This window comes from Euleptes europaea, chromosome 7 (genome assembly GCF_029931775.1).
Source record: "Euleptes europaea isolate rEulEur1 chromosome 7, rEulEur1.hap1, whole genome shotgun sequence".
NCBI classification, from domain to species: domain Eukaryota; kingdom Metazoa; phylum Chordata; class Lepidosauria; order Squamata; family Sphaerodactylidae; genus Euleptes; species Euleptes europaea.
Genome location: NC_079318.1, coordinates 50854969 through 50872506, shown reverse-complemented (window position 1 = coordinate 50872506; position 17538 = coordinate 50854969). Strand labels below are relative to the sequence as shown.

Genomic DNA, 17538 nt, shown 5'->3' with positions numbered 1-17538 from the left:
ACATTTGTGAGCAGTCAGTCTGGTGGTTTACCTGATGGTATTTGAAGTGAAATATTAGCCGTACGTGGGAACACATCGCTCTACAGAAAGAACTTTGGCTTCAAGCACAACCAACAGAAGCATTTTTAAAATATTCCCAATCGACGTTCACTTCATATGATACTAATATGAAGTCCAGTTCTGGTACATACCCTTGATTTCAAGCCTTGTTTAACACAGGCTGGCATGCACTACCATTTATGTTGTATGTATTTTCTACTGTATGTAATTTTGTTTCCCGTTCCTGGAACCTGTCTCCTAACACGCTACATGTTAAAATGTCTGTTGCCTACCTATTGAACTTCAGTCACCTCATCCCACAATTTTCATACAATTTATTACTGGGAATAATAATGGAATGAAGCAGGCACGACTGCTTTATCTAATGTTTGTCTCGTCTGTTGAATGACCCTTTTTTTTACTCATATTCATGAACCCTGCATACATTTATCTTCATATGGTGCAATTATACTGCAGTTCTAAATGTCTGGTTACTGATGCTGTAAAAACATTATTTTGCATATATTTGTCTTGATATTAAAGTACAAAGAATTTATTACCTGTGTGTTCTTTCATTTAAACCTCTAGCAAGTATAATCCTACATTCTGCTTACACCCTCTTGGAACCTGCACCTGCCTGTAAGATGATCTCATGTTCATGACTCTCTTACATATTCAATGCCAATTAGACCAGAAGATTGGGATCTAAACCTTCACTTAGGAAAAGGAGCGGTTCTGCCGCATTTCTCCTTTGATTTGAAGTCTGCCCACACATTTGCAACGTATCACGGACCATCTTGGGCAGGGTGGATGTGGCAATTTAGTAATTCAGAATGAGTGTTTCTCCTACAAGATTTATAAATTGTGAGGTTATTGGCCCCAACTTGCCCCAGCGGTGGCAAGGTGACCGGAGAAAAGCCGCTGCTACTGGAGTGGGGATGCATGGAGAGGCCCCAAACTCGCCAGGTGGTCGTGCGGTAAGCAGAGGGAAGTGGCTGCTGCTCTCCTTTTGTAAGTGGTGAGGCACAGAAGGTCCCAAAGAACTGAGGTGGTGTGGGAATGCACCATAGTCACCTCTTAGTTGAGCGGGGAGCAGATCTGCACAGACACTGCTGGGCTAGGGGGGCACACAAGGCACCAAACTTAGCTTCATATGTCTCAAGCGAGCAAGGAGAGGCTGTGATTTTGGACATATAAGGCCCTCAGCTGGATACCCAAGGTTGGGTGGGATAAATAAAATATATAGATAATAATAAATTAGAATTTATTTAAAGCACTATGTCAGGATAAAATTAAAAAACGTTAAAACCGCACAGTCGCATTTCCTAAGGTTGATATCTATAACCACATGCCAGACGCATTTCAGCCTGTTTGGCCTTCCTCAGTGGTCAGTTGAAACCCATGTAAAACATACACGCATTTACAGATATATAGACATATACAGACAATATATAACAGACCAGGCATGTATATAGGTTGTATAATATATTACCAATTATACAAACATCTGGTAAGATTGTCTCAAGTTGTTACGCTGGGCTGTATATGTCTCCCATATAAAATGTGTGCAGTTATCAACCTGGTAAAACAATGTGTACCCAGCTTCTGTTTTCTTGGTTGGGTTTCATTCCCCTCTTTTTTTCTTCTCATATAAGGCCCTCATACATCATTCATATGTAAGAAATGGTGAGGCTGGGGGTGCACCCCCAATTAGAACCAGTGTTGTTAATGTCCCTTTTAGACTTAGCAGTTTTCAGGAACATTGTTATAGGAGGTATTACAGTAAAATTAGGTTCTAGTTGTACCCTCTCCACTTGTGTCCAACCACCACTAATATGCAGATTTTTTATGATAGGTTATCAGAAACTCAGACCAATGTTTGCCTAACTGAGGCCATCCTCACTCAACAGCCTGGGAATATTTATGGCCTACATAAAAAAATACAAATGTTCCATGAAACAAAGTAAAATGTTTTTATTAATCAGGGTAATATCCTACAAATGGACACTAAATTACATTTGTGTGTTATTGTGGAACTGTTTAAGCTTTCTAATTGTTAAAGTCTTGATGTATGATAGGTAAGAAAAATAATACTTGAGCATTATCAGTCCCAAATTAACACTCTGACACCTAATTCTTTAAGTTGTTCCACAACTGTCTTTTCACCAATACATCACACATGCTACAAAGGTAGAATTCTAGTCCTAGATACATAAAATTACTATTCATAAACCATCTAGTCAGAATACCTGTATAAACCTTACTTTTCCTAGGCCAGTGTGATCATGAGCTCAAGCACAATTTAAATAGAAATCACATGAACACATGAAGCTGCCTTATACTGAATCAGACCCTTGGTCCATCAAAGTCAGTACTGTCTACTCAGACTGGCAGCGGCTCTCCAGGGACCCAGGCAGGGATCTTTCACATCACCTACCTGCCTAGTCCCTTGAACTGGAGATGCCGGGGATTGAACCTGGGACCTTCTGCTTGCCAAGCAGATGCTCTACCACTGAGCCACGGCCCCTCCCCAGTCAATCAAATCAATGCACTTCCCCTGTGACTATTAACAGCCCAAGCTTGTACAGTGGCTTTATTTTCATCAGCGCGTAATACTTTGCTACTAGAGCTAAAATCCAGTACAGTTAAATGAGTGCTTGGCTTGAAATGGCAATAGGATATCATGAAACCCTTTAACCTTCTCTTGCAGCATTACTGCATATGGGGTATAGCTGTGCCACAGCTAAAAAGCTGATGGCTGCTTTTGTGTAAGAGTGGTTGTAGTTTTGTTCCCCATCACTGGTAAGGTGGTATCTTGAAACCTAACTGTGTGATACTGTGCTAATAAAGAATCAATGGAACAGACAATCTAAATCTAGCCCATGTATGATTTCTTCTGGTGTCTAGCAGAAAAGCAATATGTCCACCTACTACAGATAATCAAATAAGACCAAACAAGCAAATACAGCTTTTCACAGCATGTTCATAGGGATACATGATGCTCAAACATTAGCTCCTTAAGGATACAGCTGGTGAAAGGCTTGGGGTTGGATCCTAAGCAGCGTGAGCATCCTGGGTTCTGTGAGTCACAGAACAGAAATTTCTTAACTCCTGTGCCCCACAGAATCTTGTTCCCAGTCATCAGTAAACCCTTGGGGACAGTGTAACTGGGGTGGCAGCGGAAGAGACAAACAGAAATCTTGAGTGAGTAGAAGTGCTGCTTGTGGAAGTAGAACAAGGCACAGGATCCTACCTTAAGTGTTGTTGTGTTGTTGTTTTAAAAAAAATTACTGGCAAATCCCCTAAATTTCAGAGTATATGACTCAGTGTAGCATAACTACTGTAAATAAAGTCTTGCTGGGGGTAACAATGGATTTAAAATGGCATAAATTGTAAATAACATTAAAAGGTTTGCAGGAAGTCAGCACAACTTCTGACATTCTTGCTAGTCAAATCATAGGGTGACGAGTATGAACACACACAATTCTTCCATACATATACAGGTATCCCTTTCCTGCTCATGTTGTTGGGCTCTTTATTTTTCCTTTTCAAGGAGCTCAAAGTGTACTACATTGTCTCTCCACTGTATTTTACCCATATAACACTCTTGTGAAACTACTAGTAGGTTAAGATAGTGGATGACCTAAGGTCACCCCATGAGCTTCATGATTGATTGAGGATTTAAACTGAGGTCTTGGGTCTTTATTGACCATTCCACTATCCTGGCTTTCTACACCAGCATTTAATATGTTGAATCTGGACCCCTTTTGTATCTTGTAATAGGAATGCCTATTGGTTCCTGTTAAGCCCTTTAAATGGAGCCGAAATGTTGATGGTAGGAGTTCAATAACTGCCTAATTTAATATTGTACAATCAACATTTCCCAGTATACTACTGTATAAAGAATTTAGCAAGGGTAACGTAGTTTTAAAAATATGGGGTGTGTGTGTGTATAGTTTGCTATATAAATTTATTCTACAAAAGAGCTGCAATAAAATGAAGTCTTATTCCATTACAAATGCTACTGTACAATATTTACAATAAAGAACAAGGAAATGAAAGAAAAAAACTTCAAGTTGCTGCTCCTCTGACAAGTCATTCATTAACACTGCTGAAGCTGCAATAGGCACATGTTGCATCACGATGGCGTAACAAGGCAAATGTATTCAGTTGGAATGAGAGACTAACAGCATCCATATTCTTTTGCCTGTCGTTATGGAGATGTGACTCACAAGTGTGTATCAGTAAACGTCGTATGTTCTTTTGTGACAGTACTGAAGCCTTTAATAGCACTCACAAGATCTTCATCATCCACATACTACAAAAAAAAGTTATTGGAAGGTTAACGAGAAAAAGTTTTATATTCCAGTTAGAAGTCTGTTGCCTTCCTTCCTCTACCTCCCCACAAATGACATTAAATGATCCATCTGCAATTGATAATTATCACATCAGCTGCAGTTATCAAGGGCCAGATAAGGTGTTTTAAAATTAATTTCCTTAATAGTAGGTTGTTCAAAAACTAGATGTACCACGTTACACAAAAACTGAGTGTGTTGCTGTAAGGTAGTCATATTTGGGCAAGGCATGAACTGCAGGAAAAGGAGGAAACAGGCCAAGTAGAGTTAGAGGGGAATGTGATGTGGAGTCTGACCTGCAATGGAATTTACTTACCATGCCACTGTCATGGCCTTGGATAATGGTATCCCAAACAGAATCTTCTATTAAAGACTTCTTGTCATAGACATCAATAAGCTGACTGACACTTCGATGCAAGGAGCCCTGGGAGTAAGTGCGATGTATCTGGCTTTGGCTCGGTACCCGGGGAACTGAAGCACTTTGATTGCTACGAGTGCTCATAGGAGAAGCTGGTCCTGGAATTTTAGTATCTGCCAGTCCCTAAGAATATAGAAACAGCACAGATGTTCTCTTAGGGAATTCTGCCTAAAGAGAGGATCATTAAATTGCAGATTTAGCTAAGAAACTATTCCTTCAAAGCAAAACATCCTTGGCCATTGACCAGATGAGAGTTAATTTTGCAATGTTGCAGTAGCCCATCTTAATAGCAGAGTTTAAGGCCAATAACAATACCATTAAACACACATGGTAGGGATCATTAGCACTCTTGCCAGCTATTGTTCCCTGTGGGAACCATAGCCTTCACAAGGTGATCTCCTGTTAAGCATGCAATCTGTGCATGTCCCCCAGCATAGTTGCCATTCCATTCCAACAACATTCTTTTTCTGTGTAACACCTTCAAGGTGAACAGAGTCATTGATTCACTGATGAACTGCGGATTTTTTTCCCTGGCCAACATATTATAACTAACAATAGCTATGTGCTTTGCCTCTGCTTTCTGACTGGGTCACACAGCACTTTTAGAATAGAGTGCTATACTGCTCTGTAGCAAATGCAAATCTGAGTGATCAAGTTGCAGTACTATTTGGGGTGTCCAATCTTTTGGCTTCCCTGGGCCACATTGGAAGAAGAAGAATTGTCTTTGGCCGCTATATACACTAACAATAACAATAGCTGATTCATAATGTTTTAAGTAAGTTTACAATTTTGTGTTGGGCCGCATTCATAGCTGTCCTGGGCCGCATGTGGCCCAGGGGCCACAGTTTGGACAAGCTTGATATAGATTGTCCCCATTGTGTTCTTCAGGAGGGAGGTAAAGCCAGAAACAAAATGGAAAGTTAGCTAGATTATAGATGTGAATGAAGTTGCCAACTTGTTGACTGCAAGTTTCCAGTTGTTATTAAACGTAAATGTCCTTCCAAGGACACCCCAAACTGAGAAAGACCATAGCTCAGTGGTACAGAAATTTCTGTGTTCAATCTCTGGCATCTCTAGGTAAAAGGTTACTAGGTAACAAGGTGGAAAAAGCTTTTTCCTCATATCCTTGAGAAATGCTGCCAGCTGAAGTAGACCTTATTGGAATGGATGGACAAATGCTTGACACACTTATTCAGTTTCACACACACAGTGTTCTACAGATCAATAAACTGCTGCAGTGTCATTCTCTGTGTGGCACATTGCACAAGACTAACCCGCTAAGATGCCTGTTTGTAAACTGCAAAGTGTGCTAATGTAGCAAGTTACACAGTGACTAGACTGTGCGGCTATGCTGCCATATATAAGATAGAACTGGCTTCAAGGCCAGGGCCCAGACCACATTTGTTTTCAGGGGTGAAAGGGGGGGGGTACAAAAAAGGGAAGGGGTTGACCCTCGATTGTGATGTCTTGAGTGCCACCACGATTGTGATTTTGGTTTTCTAAGGTTTCGTGACTGTTCCCTGGCCACCTACTATGACATAGGAGGGCCTCGTTTATGATTTAATGGGATCAGCATTCCTAAGACACCTGGCACCTACCCACATTTTACAGTTTTTCCATTGAAACCCAGTTAGCCTGGTTTACTCTTGCATACCATACAATAATATAGAAATCAAAGGGAGTTTCGCCTACCTAGCTACCTAAGCAACAAAATACAGAAAGGTAAGCTCTCACTTATTATAATACACTCAGTTATTACAATACAACCACTACTACCATTCAGGTAGTAGTGGTTGTATTGTAATAAAGTATGCATTACACAGAAGGTTGCCATGCAAACAGAGTCCAGCACCATGCAATTGTTGATTTGGCCACACTGCTGTAGCTACCTCAAAGTGCATTGTATAGCTTTTGAGTGTAACACTGCTTGATGCCTCAGACGTATCAGCGACCGTCTCAAACTGAGATTAAAAAGGGAAGAAAGGTGTTAATGACATCTCCAAATAACCTGGCTGCCGTGACAAATGGTTCTGTTGTATGGCTAGGTTGCAATGAAATGTCTGCGCCGAGTGGACCAACACACCAACTCCGAGGATGCCCGTGAAGCTCCAGTATCTTCAGGTAAAGTGATGTTGATCAGCGGTGACTGAGAATTGCCCCATTATACAGAGTTAGAGAAATGGAAAGGTGTTCCAAGTGCAGGCTTATGGCAACTGAAAGCCAATTTGTTGTTCTCGAAGGCAAGTTTCTCTTGCATTTGTATGGGACTGCAGAGGCTGTGTGTTCCAAATTCAAGCAAGTAATTGAGTTAGGTGTAAAACCTGCACTTACAATTATCTGTTACCGTATGCTGTGTGACCTTGAAAGCAATAATAAAACACAAACGACTCCTTCCATCTATTGCAGAGAGAGAGAGCTGTTGCCTAGGCGGTTCAGAATATATCTTTCTCAAATGTTTATGCAGACATATGCATTGCAAAGGCTTACCTTATCTGAGCTCCCTGATACTTGTGAAGACGAGATGACAGGGACTTGTAAAAGAGTAGCAATAGGAGGCTGAGGGCAGGGATTATCAGGGAAAGAGGGTTTCTGCATTTTTTGAAACATCATAGGTGCCGGAAAGAAAGAAGGAAACAAGACAGGCAAGAAGACAAGGAGTTAAAACAGTAGACAAAAAAAGAGCTGCAGATCAGACAGTTAACCTTCCAAAGAAGAAGGAGAAGCAAAACTAGGAATTCTGTATTTATTTTTTTACATTTAAATTTCTACCAGCCATCTACAGTCATAGCAGAAATAAAGTTGCAACGTGCCGTTTTATTTCAAAAGCAGAATATGGCAAATCTTGATAAGCAAAGTCACCGTTTAAAGAAGAAATATTGTAAATGGCAAAAAAAGGAGTTATTAGTTTCTCCAAGATATTATTTCCTCTCAAAGTTGGGGGGAGGGGGAGGAGACGGGTAATACTGTAATACTCTGGAAATAAAGGAGGAGAGTGGCCTTAGAGTGGAGCTGAATTTTGTGTGGGTCAAAAAGCACCTTCCAGTTCAGCTGCTGTTGACAGTTGTGAACATATTTGCGGGCACCATTTTCTTCCATGGGCTTTTACTTCTCAGTACCATTTTCTTTGCTGCCCCCTTCCCCGTCTTCTGCCTCATTTGCTATCAAGGCCATTTAATCTGATTGGCTGTGGCAACCTATGTCATGCTGTATACAGACGTCCTTGATGTCAACAACAAAAATCATGAGCCTCACCACACCCAATCCGAGTCAGCTGCATTATGGACAAATGAAGATGAGCGTGAGGGCAAAGGAAAACAAGAAAAGTGGCTCCAGGAAGCAGCAGCCTCTGGGGGGAACAAAATAATGCTGAGCTGAATCTACATTGTGAACATATTAAGCATTTTTTTCGGTAATTAGTTTGGTTTTGAGAATATGCTAATTTTGAAGGGAATATCATATTTGATCCTATCAGATTATCAACTAGTGCAAAAGGCAGGAGAGGCGATTCTGCCTGGATCCCCTCCTCACTGCAAACCCCCGTCCTGCATGGCTATTTGCCTACATGGGTTTCACAAGCCTCAGCACACACTTCTCGGAAGGATCTCAAGGGGCCATCCTCTTGCATCCTCATTCCTCTTACACCAGCAGAAAATCTGGTAGGCCCAACCAATTGAAATCAAGGAATGCTGGCTGTGACTCTGTCATTATCATCTCAATAAAAGAGAGGAAAGGCCTGTAATTTGCATGCAGAGATGCACCCATCCCTTTCTGACAGTTGTGTTTTCTACTCATATTATAGCATTCATAAATGATTTGGAAAGTATTCTTAAACAGCAGTCCTTGTCTTGCTGTCAGTCCATGCCTGAGGGAGAATTTCTCCTAAACTCCTAACTAAACAGACTGGATTGAGCTATCATGTGACATGGGTAGCAACAAGTGACATGTGTATCAGTACTCATGCTGCACATCAACCACCCTACATAAGATGGCCTTACCCATAAGATTCCTGTCATAATGATGGTTAGATTGCTCATCGTATATGCATAAAAAACTGTGCATGCACAGAAACATTTACGAACGTAAGGAAAGCCATGCTGGATCAGACCAAGGCCCATCAAGTCCAGCAGTCTGTTCACACAGTGGCCAACCATTTAAGATGATTTTTCTCCTACTGCCATTCTTGTCAAAGGCCATTATTGGTTTTGCTTATGATTTAGGCTTTGAGGTAGGATACAAGAGGGTGGTGAGGAAACTGGGAGTAAAATCACAAAGTTTAAGTTGATTTTTCACATATGGACCTTACTTGCATGTTCCAGCTGACTTTCAAAACAGTGCGTAAGGGCAAAGAGTCGGTTTGGGAGATTATAAAAGGTAGTAGAAGGGATGAACATTTTACCCAAAGTGACATACAATAAACCAGTGCCCAAATTCTTAAATATAAGATAATACAAAAATTAGGGTCCAACATAAGCAGTTGAATAGCGCTTAAAAGTAGTTGGAAACCAGTAAAGGTCAAGAAAAAAACAAAGGCAGAAGCCACCAATTTAAAGGCTGAGAGAATAAAAAGACTGCAACTTGGTACCAAAAAGGATAATGTAGGTGCCTCCTGGATCTGTCCTGGGAGTGTGTTCCATTGGAAAAGTGTGTTTGGAAAACTGGGTGTTATCACCACAATGGTACACCACCTATCTAATCTTCTAAGTAGGAGGCGCCCAGAAAGCAGCCTCTGATGCATATTTCTTCTTCAAGTGCCTGGCTCTAAGCCATTAAGGGCTTTGAAGCCCCTTGAATTATGTCCAAAAATATACTGCAGATGTAGACGTCACTGAGGTAGCCCTTCCGCTTTAAGCCCTCTGCCTGAAGGAGCTATCTGGCATTCCTCAACGATGGCATTTCTGATTTCATATATGTTTCGATACATGCTTGTGTATATATGCATATTCTGTCAATGTGCATGTCTGTATGTGCATACATAAACCTATACCCCCCCCAAAAAAAACCCAAGGGGGGAGCACTCAAGGTACTCAAGAGTCTCTTTGTGCATATGCTCTTTGTCTTGCAGGGGAATGCTCAATGTCAGGAACTGGAATCGAGCCACAGTTGAGTTACTTGCAGTAACTAAACCTCCACTTCAATGACTAGTGCTCAACTAGATGTGATCCATGATCGAATCTCCTTTAAATTTACGTTAACAGGAGCTGGACAAGAGCCTAATCTAGAGTGGGACCCTGGTGTTGGGGGGGCTGTTTAGCCAGGTTTTTTTTTTAAATAAAAGAGCTGCTGTTTACTCCAATAAGGGAAATGTATGGGTATCATCTGTAAATGGAGTCTGGCAGGTGATACAGCAAAGCCAGGGGGGAAAGGGTTAAGGCTCATCCCCCGCACCCTGGCACAAGGCTTCTGATCAACCTGTAGTGATGGAATACCTGAGATGATGCGCTCACAGGGTTTTCTTTCCATTTGGTACTTTTCACACATTTCATCTCATAATCATATTTAGTAATAAACACTCTTAATATTTCACTGGCAGCTTCTTTTAAGGTTCAAGTGACAATTCCTCTATTCTTGCTGGCAAACCAACCTATTTTTAAAGCCCGCTGTTCAGCTCCAGAAAACTAAATAAAACTGTTTAAACAGGCCCTAATTCTGCCTTTACTATCAACACGGAGTCGCCATAGAAATGTTGCTGAGAGCAGCATCCCCCAAGCTCCTGAGGTCATTCCTGAAATGCAGACATCTTCCTTTAAGGCACCCGCTTGGCCCCCTAATGCGGTAATGCTCAAGGAGTAGCCATGGCAATGACAGGTCCTTAAGGGTCCACATAAAAATTCAAATTGTCGACTTGCCATACTCTTAAAAATGTTTTTAACAAAGGATTAAGCTGTGAAATGACAGAAACATTCAAGCATGATGTTCAATCTGAATGAAGAAACCCCCACAGCACATGTGGGAGCTGAAGAATAGCTAGCTATATAATTCTGCTAAAGGTCCCTTTAGAAAGTCACGAAGCACAGATAAAAAGTGCTGCTTCTCTCCTCAGTTTCATAACTCCGCCAAGTTTCACGTCACTGGAGGAAGCGTCTCTTTGCTTACTAATTTTATTTAACAATGTTTAATTAATTTGTTTAAAATATTTTGTAGACCCCCTTCCAATCAGAGTTCTTCAGACAGTTCACAGCACAATAAATAGTACAAATATGACAGATAGCATGGTATAGTGGTTAGAGTGTCAGGCTAGGATCTGGGCGACCTCGGTTTGAATCCTCATCCTGCCATGGAAGCCCGCTGGATCACCTTGGGGCGGTCACACTCTCTGGCTAACCTATATCACAGGGTTGTGTGAGGATAACATGCAGAAGGGGAGAAGACCCTTTGAGTCCCCATGGGGGAGAAACGTGGGGTACAAATGAAGAAAACAAATAAATACAAATATTTTAAAATAGACCAGAGCCAATATAAATTTGATAATACAACAGCAGCATAAACAGCTAAATAATGACCTATTAAAAGCAGCAATGATGACTGAGATTTAAAAGCCAGCCAAAACCTGTCAAACAGTAAACAATTTAAAATGTTAAATTGTTAAATATCACCAAGAGCGTGGGAGAACAAAAAAACATTTTCACAAAAGTGCTGTTCAACCAGATTAAGCACTTCTAAACACTTCCTTTGGTTTCTTTTGGCAAGAATTAGGCTGAAACAAAATATTACATTCAGCCTGAGGTTGACACCCAAAATGGCAGCCCAGTGTCAAGTTGAAGTCTCTTGACAAGCTTGCTGTCCCTGCTCTATCACTGGCTGCTGCAGATGTAGACACACAGCGTGGGTGTCTAGCACCTAGTTCTAAACATGACAAGAGGAACACAATATAAAGCTGTTGCTCATGTCAAATGTAATGGCTACTTTCTACCCATGCACAGGTAAGGCAGCAGTCCTAAGAACACTGGGACTTACCTCTGAGTTGACCTGCTCAGGATTGCACCGTAAAATGTAAAAACCCATCGTGCCCTTATTTCATTTGTAAATGGTTCATACTGCTTAAAGTCCTCCGCAAAATCCCAACATATATAGGATCATGGCCATGTGGGAGAAGAACCAGGCTTCACCCTTGGTGAGCTCCATCACCACTATGATCGCGGCTGCATTTTTTCCACACCTGCTGCTGAGTCACCAGAGGGTGTACAGTCTGCACTTTCCTACCTTTTTCAATTTTTTAGAAGCTTGCATCAATGAGTATATACGCACACAGTCTTATATGTGCACACAGATGCATATACATACATATATATATATGGAAACTGTGTTTACGGCTATTCCCTCTGTGGAAAAAAAAAGTATAGTCTGTGCATCTTACCATATGTGTTTCTCCTTGTGAGTAGACCACCATCGGTGACATCCTCTTTTGAAGTGGAATTAAAGGCGGTCTTTCCCTTGCATACGGCTGCTTACTTATTTTCCTTTGCAGAATGAGTGACAGAAACACTGCCAGAAGGATCAAGCCTAGGATGGCCATAAGTGCCACAAACCAGAGCTCTGTGTAGAACGCTGCCTGCCTTTTCTCTGCTTCCTCCTTTTCTCCTGGGGTTGTTAACACAGGACCTGTGAAATCCGGGCGGGAGGGGGGGAGAGTTACTTTAGCAAGCAAATGTTCTATGGTGCATTTACTCCCGTTATTTTATTGTCTGTAGTGTTAAGAAGATGCAGGTGGCAGGTTGCTATCACTTTGTGCCAATTTGCACTTATGTTCAGGGTGCTGCAGTGGTTCAGTGTGGGCTGGAATATAAAGCTCCCTGCACTCTAGATATTGTGCTTGTAAGTCCTGGCATCACTGTTTGGGCTGGAAATCACCACATACTGGCACCTATCAGGGAAGGGTAGGTGTGAAGGGGGTGAGGGGTGGAACTGGAGAGAGATTCATCAAAGTAACCTTGAACAGCTGAAACAATTATCTGGAGCTTATAAGGAAAGGTGTGGGTATGTTGCAAAAAGCTTTCTTGTGCTTGTGCCAATAAAGCTACAATGACTCTGGTCAATGGAACCCTTGAGGGGGCTTTAAAAGAGTCAAAACAGCGGATTTGAGGAAAAGAAGCTTTTAGGGGAGGGGGGGTCAGAAATCAGAATAAGCCATAAGGGATTTCATTGGTCTCTTCAGGACAGAGCGGGCATAGCTGGCTTGCGTCGAAAACGCAAACACTTTGGTTGTGCAAGAGTATAAACATTGCCTGTGGTTTCTCTATACAGACTTATAGCACGAGTGAAACAACTGTACAGAAGAAAGCCCAGGCCCTATAGGCAGAAAACCAACGCAGACTACTCATCCAAGAGAACCTTTGACTACAGAAAAATCCTTGATGCTCTGCTAGCACATTTGATTGAAATGTTTCCTCACCAGAGCACCTTTGAAGTCAGGCCACATGTAAATTAATTTCATTAATTGATTTTCCCTTACACAAAACAGCTTAGTACACTCAGACAAATGGTCCATCTAGTCCAGCATCCAGTTACCAATAGTAGGCAGCTGATTCCTCAGAAATGCATACGTGAGGCTTGAAGGCAGCAGCACTGCCTACTGTTTTTCCTTCAGCAAATGGCATTTGGAAGTATACTGATGTTGGATATGGAGATTTTATATTTTGTATATTTTAATTGTAAAAAGCATGACCATGGACTCAGACCGGGAGCTGGCCCCTTTAAGCTGGGGTCACCCTCCCCAGGGAGTCCTTCTTGGCCTCATCTCGGTGCTGTGCTCCCCTGGCTTGGCTGCCTCTTCCTCAGACCTTCATACCCAGGGACATGGCCCTCTCCGGCCTTGCCTTCTCTTGGTGGTCTCTGGCACTTTCAGTAACCGCTGCCCTGATTCCTGGTCCTTCCCTGGGCTGTCCCTTGTGCTGCAGCCCTGGGCTCTCCTGCCCTCTCCTGCCCTCAAAAGCTGGTACTGTGCATAGGGCTGTCGATTTGGTTTGACCAAACTGAAAAAACAGCCGAATATCCTCCGATTTGGCGGTTTTCAGTTCGGGACAAACCAAATTCAAAAAAAGGCGGGAAAACGACAAGCCGAATTCGGTGAGTTCGGGCGATCGCTGAATAAATTCGGCAGGTTTAGCGTTCCCCAAACCTGCCTTTTCCCGCCTTTAAAGACCCACCGCCCACTTTCCCGGGAGTCCTGGGAAATCGGGCGGTGTGTCTTTAAACTGCTCCGTGATGCCTGGGACCCCTCCGCCCCCTTCCAGGGACTCCCGGGAAAGCGGGCGGTGGGTCTGGAGCAGCCCCACCACCACAAACAGAACGCAGGAGACAGGGAGGGATCCAAAGGGGCCCAGGAGCAATGGGGTAAACCTCCCCTTACCAGCAGGGTTTTCCTCCTTGGCAGGCTTGGCGGCAGGGAAGGAGGCAGCCCTCAAAGAAGCCCAGTACGGCGGGCAGAACCCAGAGGAAGGGACCGGCCAACGCGCCAACGCCGGAGGGTGGGGCCGACGGCAGGAAGAGAGCCCAGGAGAAGCCGAGGCTGGAAAGCAGCCAAGAGGCAGGGAGTCGAGTGACCACGGCGTCGCAATCAGCCTCAGAGGCAACTGCCCCGCTACCAGCTGACAAGCGGGCGGGTGCATCCAGGACGGGGGAGTGACAGCGCCCCAGCCCATTGCCCCTGCAATAGTCCCGCCGCCCAGCTGGCAGGGAGCCCCGGGAAGGGGGGCGGGGGGGTCTTTAAAGTGCTCCGCGCTGCCAGCCCAGGCAGCGCAGAGCAGTTTAAAGAACCACCGCCTGGTTTCCCAGGAGTCCCGGGAAGGGGGGCAGGGGGGGCTTTGAACTGCTCCACGCTGCCAGTCATGGCAGCACGGAACAGTTCAAAGAGCCACCCGCCCGCTTTCCTGGGAGCTCCGGGAAGGGGGGCGGGTTATTCGGCCGAATTTTGTTCCCAAACTCAAAACTCGCGCCGAATTCCACGGAACCGAAGCGGGGGAGTTCGGACTTCGGCATTTCCTGGATCTAAACGGGTCGGATTCTACCGAATCTGAATTTTTTTTTCCAACAGCCCTACCTGTGCATACTTGTCAATTTGGGTTTTTCTCCCCATGCCCATTCTCATTTCGCCTTCCCACTTGTCTTTCCCCCTCATCCAACCCCATCCCCTTGAAGCCATCTCTTTTTTTTGTCTGCAAGTACTGGAATACTATGAGGCTGTTTATTTGGTCAGTTTCACAGTGAGTGTTGGTCAGTTTCAGACTTCGGCCAGATTGAACAGGGTTGTGTTATTGTTGTTTTTGTTTGCAAGTGCAGGACTAGAAATATAATGCTGAAATAATCACAAACGACCTATACTGCTGCTTATGTTGTCAGTTTCACAGCAAGTGTGTCAGTTTTAGATCTCAGCTGGATTGAACAGAGCTGGACTGTTTAGCTGCCCTCCCCTTAAACACTTGCTCTTTAGAATAGGCATATTTGCAAGTGCAGGGCTAGTGATATAATGCTGGAATAATAGCAAAAGACCTATGCAGCTGTTTATTTCTCCAGTTTCCATTTAACGTCCTCTTCAACCATCCCCCAAATGGGAGGCTACTTGGCTACTTGACTCAGTTAAAATGAAAGAATCCTACCACAGGGCTGGTGACATATTATATAAAAAAAACACTACAGCCAATTACAAAGCAGTATTTTCAGGAGGGAGGTCTCACACGTCACTGACCACTCCCCCCTTGGTTCAAATGCTCCCCATTTTCACTAGTGCAAGCAGAAGTTTACTCTGAGTAATCTCAAATACTCCAGGAATTTATTCGGGTGGGGAGGAGGAGCCCCTGTGCAGAGCCCCTGTGCTTATTTGGGGGAACTAGCAAATGCTTATTTGCTTGATCAAAGATTGCCAAAAAGAAATAAGAACACTGTCATAATTAGACTTCCATAACATGGTTGTTTCCAGTATATCTATTCAAACATGGTTCCTAGAAACAATTATTTAACAGTGACACAACAATGAGGACATGTCTTTAAGCACTTACTAAGACCTGTAGCTGTGTTGTACTTGATCACTGGTGTTATGGCACTACCTTCATCAGTGGTGCATGATACCTGAAACAAATAGGCTGAAAAAAACCCCTGCATGATTAAACTAAGCAAATTACACAAAAATCAAATTACAGTATGTTATTCTTATATTTCTGTTTTTGTTTTTCTATATCACTACAGATATTTTTCACTAAATACCTATCTTAAAACTGGAGTTCTAATCCATCACCCATGAGAGCAGCTGCATGAACAGGAAGTGTTCACCTTGTGTTCCTTCTTTTTCATCCCTAGTTGGCTCTCCGTTGTGTAAATGCTGCAGCAAATGACCATTATTTCCAATGGAAGACCTGTGTGTGCCTCCTGATAGGTACCATGAGGAAAACCTAGTCCTCTCTAGGAATTGCTGAAAGTGATTCCTAGAGAGCTATGACATCACTTCCAGGTTTTCTGGGAAGTGCCATCACACTGTTGCCAATGGCAGATTTTTTAAAAAAACCTTTCTCCTGCCAGCTGCTGTAGTGCCAGCAGGCAAAGCCCACTGGGGACAGGAGATCTCACACACCCTGCGGCAACACAGCAGCCCTACAGAATAACATTCTTGCAGTTGCAGCTGGACCCTCCCTGCAAGTAATTTCTACCACCTCCCCACAGTGCTTCGATGCTACCCAAGGGGATGTGTACTGCCTCTTCACACATTACAGAGCACACAGTTTGAGTATGGGGTTCCCACCTTTTGTCAAATGTAACATAACTACATGTGACTTACAGGTTCTCCTAAATTCCTGTGTGTGCCCAATTCAGATAAGGACCACAGATCACTCCACTGAAAAAGACTATGGGCTCAAACTTCCTTCTAGCAATAGTCTGTTGGCGTTCTGAATGTTACGTACTATTCCTTTAGCATTATCTCTTGTCCAATGTTTTCTCCAAATGTCTTGAATATACAAAACCTACATTGTTCCTACCATTTCAAATGTTGAAATAGGGATAAATATACTATATATAATTAGCACAGCACTTTGTTACATACAAAATTTGTACATTCCTCCAGATGTTGCATGGCAGTGTATTAGTCGCTGGGCCAGTTTTGTAAAATACTAATAAAATGAGATACATAACAGACATACTATACTAAAAAAAGGAACTGTGAAACCCAAACTGACTTTTCTCAGATGTCCTTGGCAAATACAGCCAGGTGTCAAAGCCACTGTAGATGCGCTGCCCTCCCTCCATTAGCACATATTCCTTCAGCTGTCCGTTCAGAAGGAAGGTGTGACTCCAGTCAAGGTAGATTGTGGATAAATTGCTGACAACTGTAAATGGAGCTTTGTACTGGGGTACTGGCAAAAAAAGAAAAGAAAGGGCAGTGAGTTTGTTTATAAATTGAAAAAAGCCTCCTTAACTTTAAGAGATTAAATACATCAATATAAACACTAAAGCCATTTTCTGCATCAGTCACAGTGTGGAAAAATATTATATTAGTATTTCAGTGAAGAAACAATTTGTCTGGATCTGGGCTGCTGCAACTGGTAACAGAAGGGAAACATTAATATATTACTGAGCATTTATACCCAGAGTGTTCCATATGCTTCTCAAACATCAGTTCAGTAACCCAGAGACAACAAAAGCTCTTTCAGACTCACGGTATCTCAGAAGGCTGGCTGACCTAAAGCAACTTGATCTTCCCAGCTCTCTTTGGATCCAACTCCCAGGAGCTCCAAAGATGCT

General features: G+C 42.9%; 1 protein-coding gene across 1 annotated transcript in view; it reads right to left on the bottom strand.

Moving 5' to 3' along the window:
• Window positions 1–4261: 4261 nt before the first annotated feature.
• Window positions 4262–17538, bottom strand: part of USH2A (usherin) — a 588113-nt gene continuing 574836 nt past the window's right edge. The window contains exons 67-71 of the mRNA XM_056852957.1: window positions 16974–17150; window positions 15804–15887; window positions 12167–12411; window positions 4711–4935; window positions 4262–4357 (exon numbers count right to left, since the gene is read on the bottom strand). Coding sequence (XP_056708935.1) covers window positions 4268–4357; window positions 4711–4935; window positions 12167–12411; window positions 15804–15887; window positions 16974–17150 — 821 coding nt within the window. The 3' untranslated portion in view covers window positions 4262–4267. The remainder of the gene's footprint in view (window positions 4358–4710; window positions 4936–12166; window positions 12412–15803; window positions 15888–16973; window positions 17151–17538) is intronic.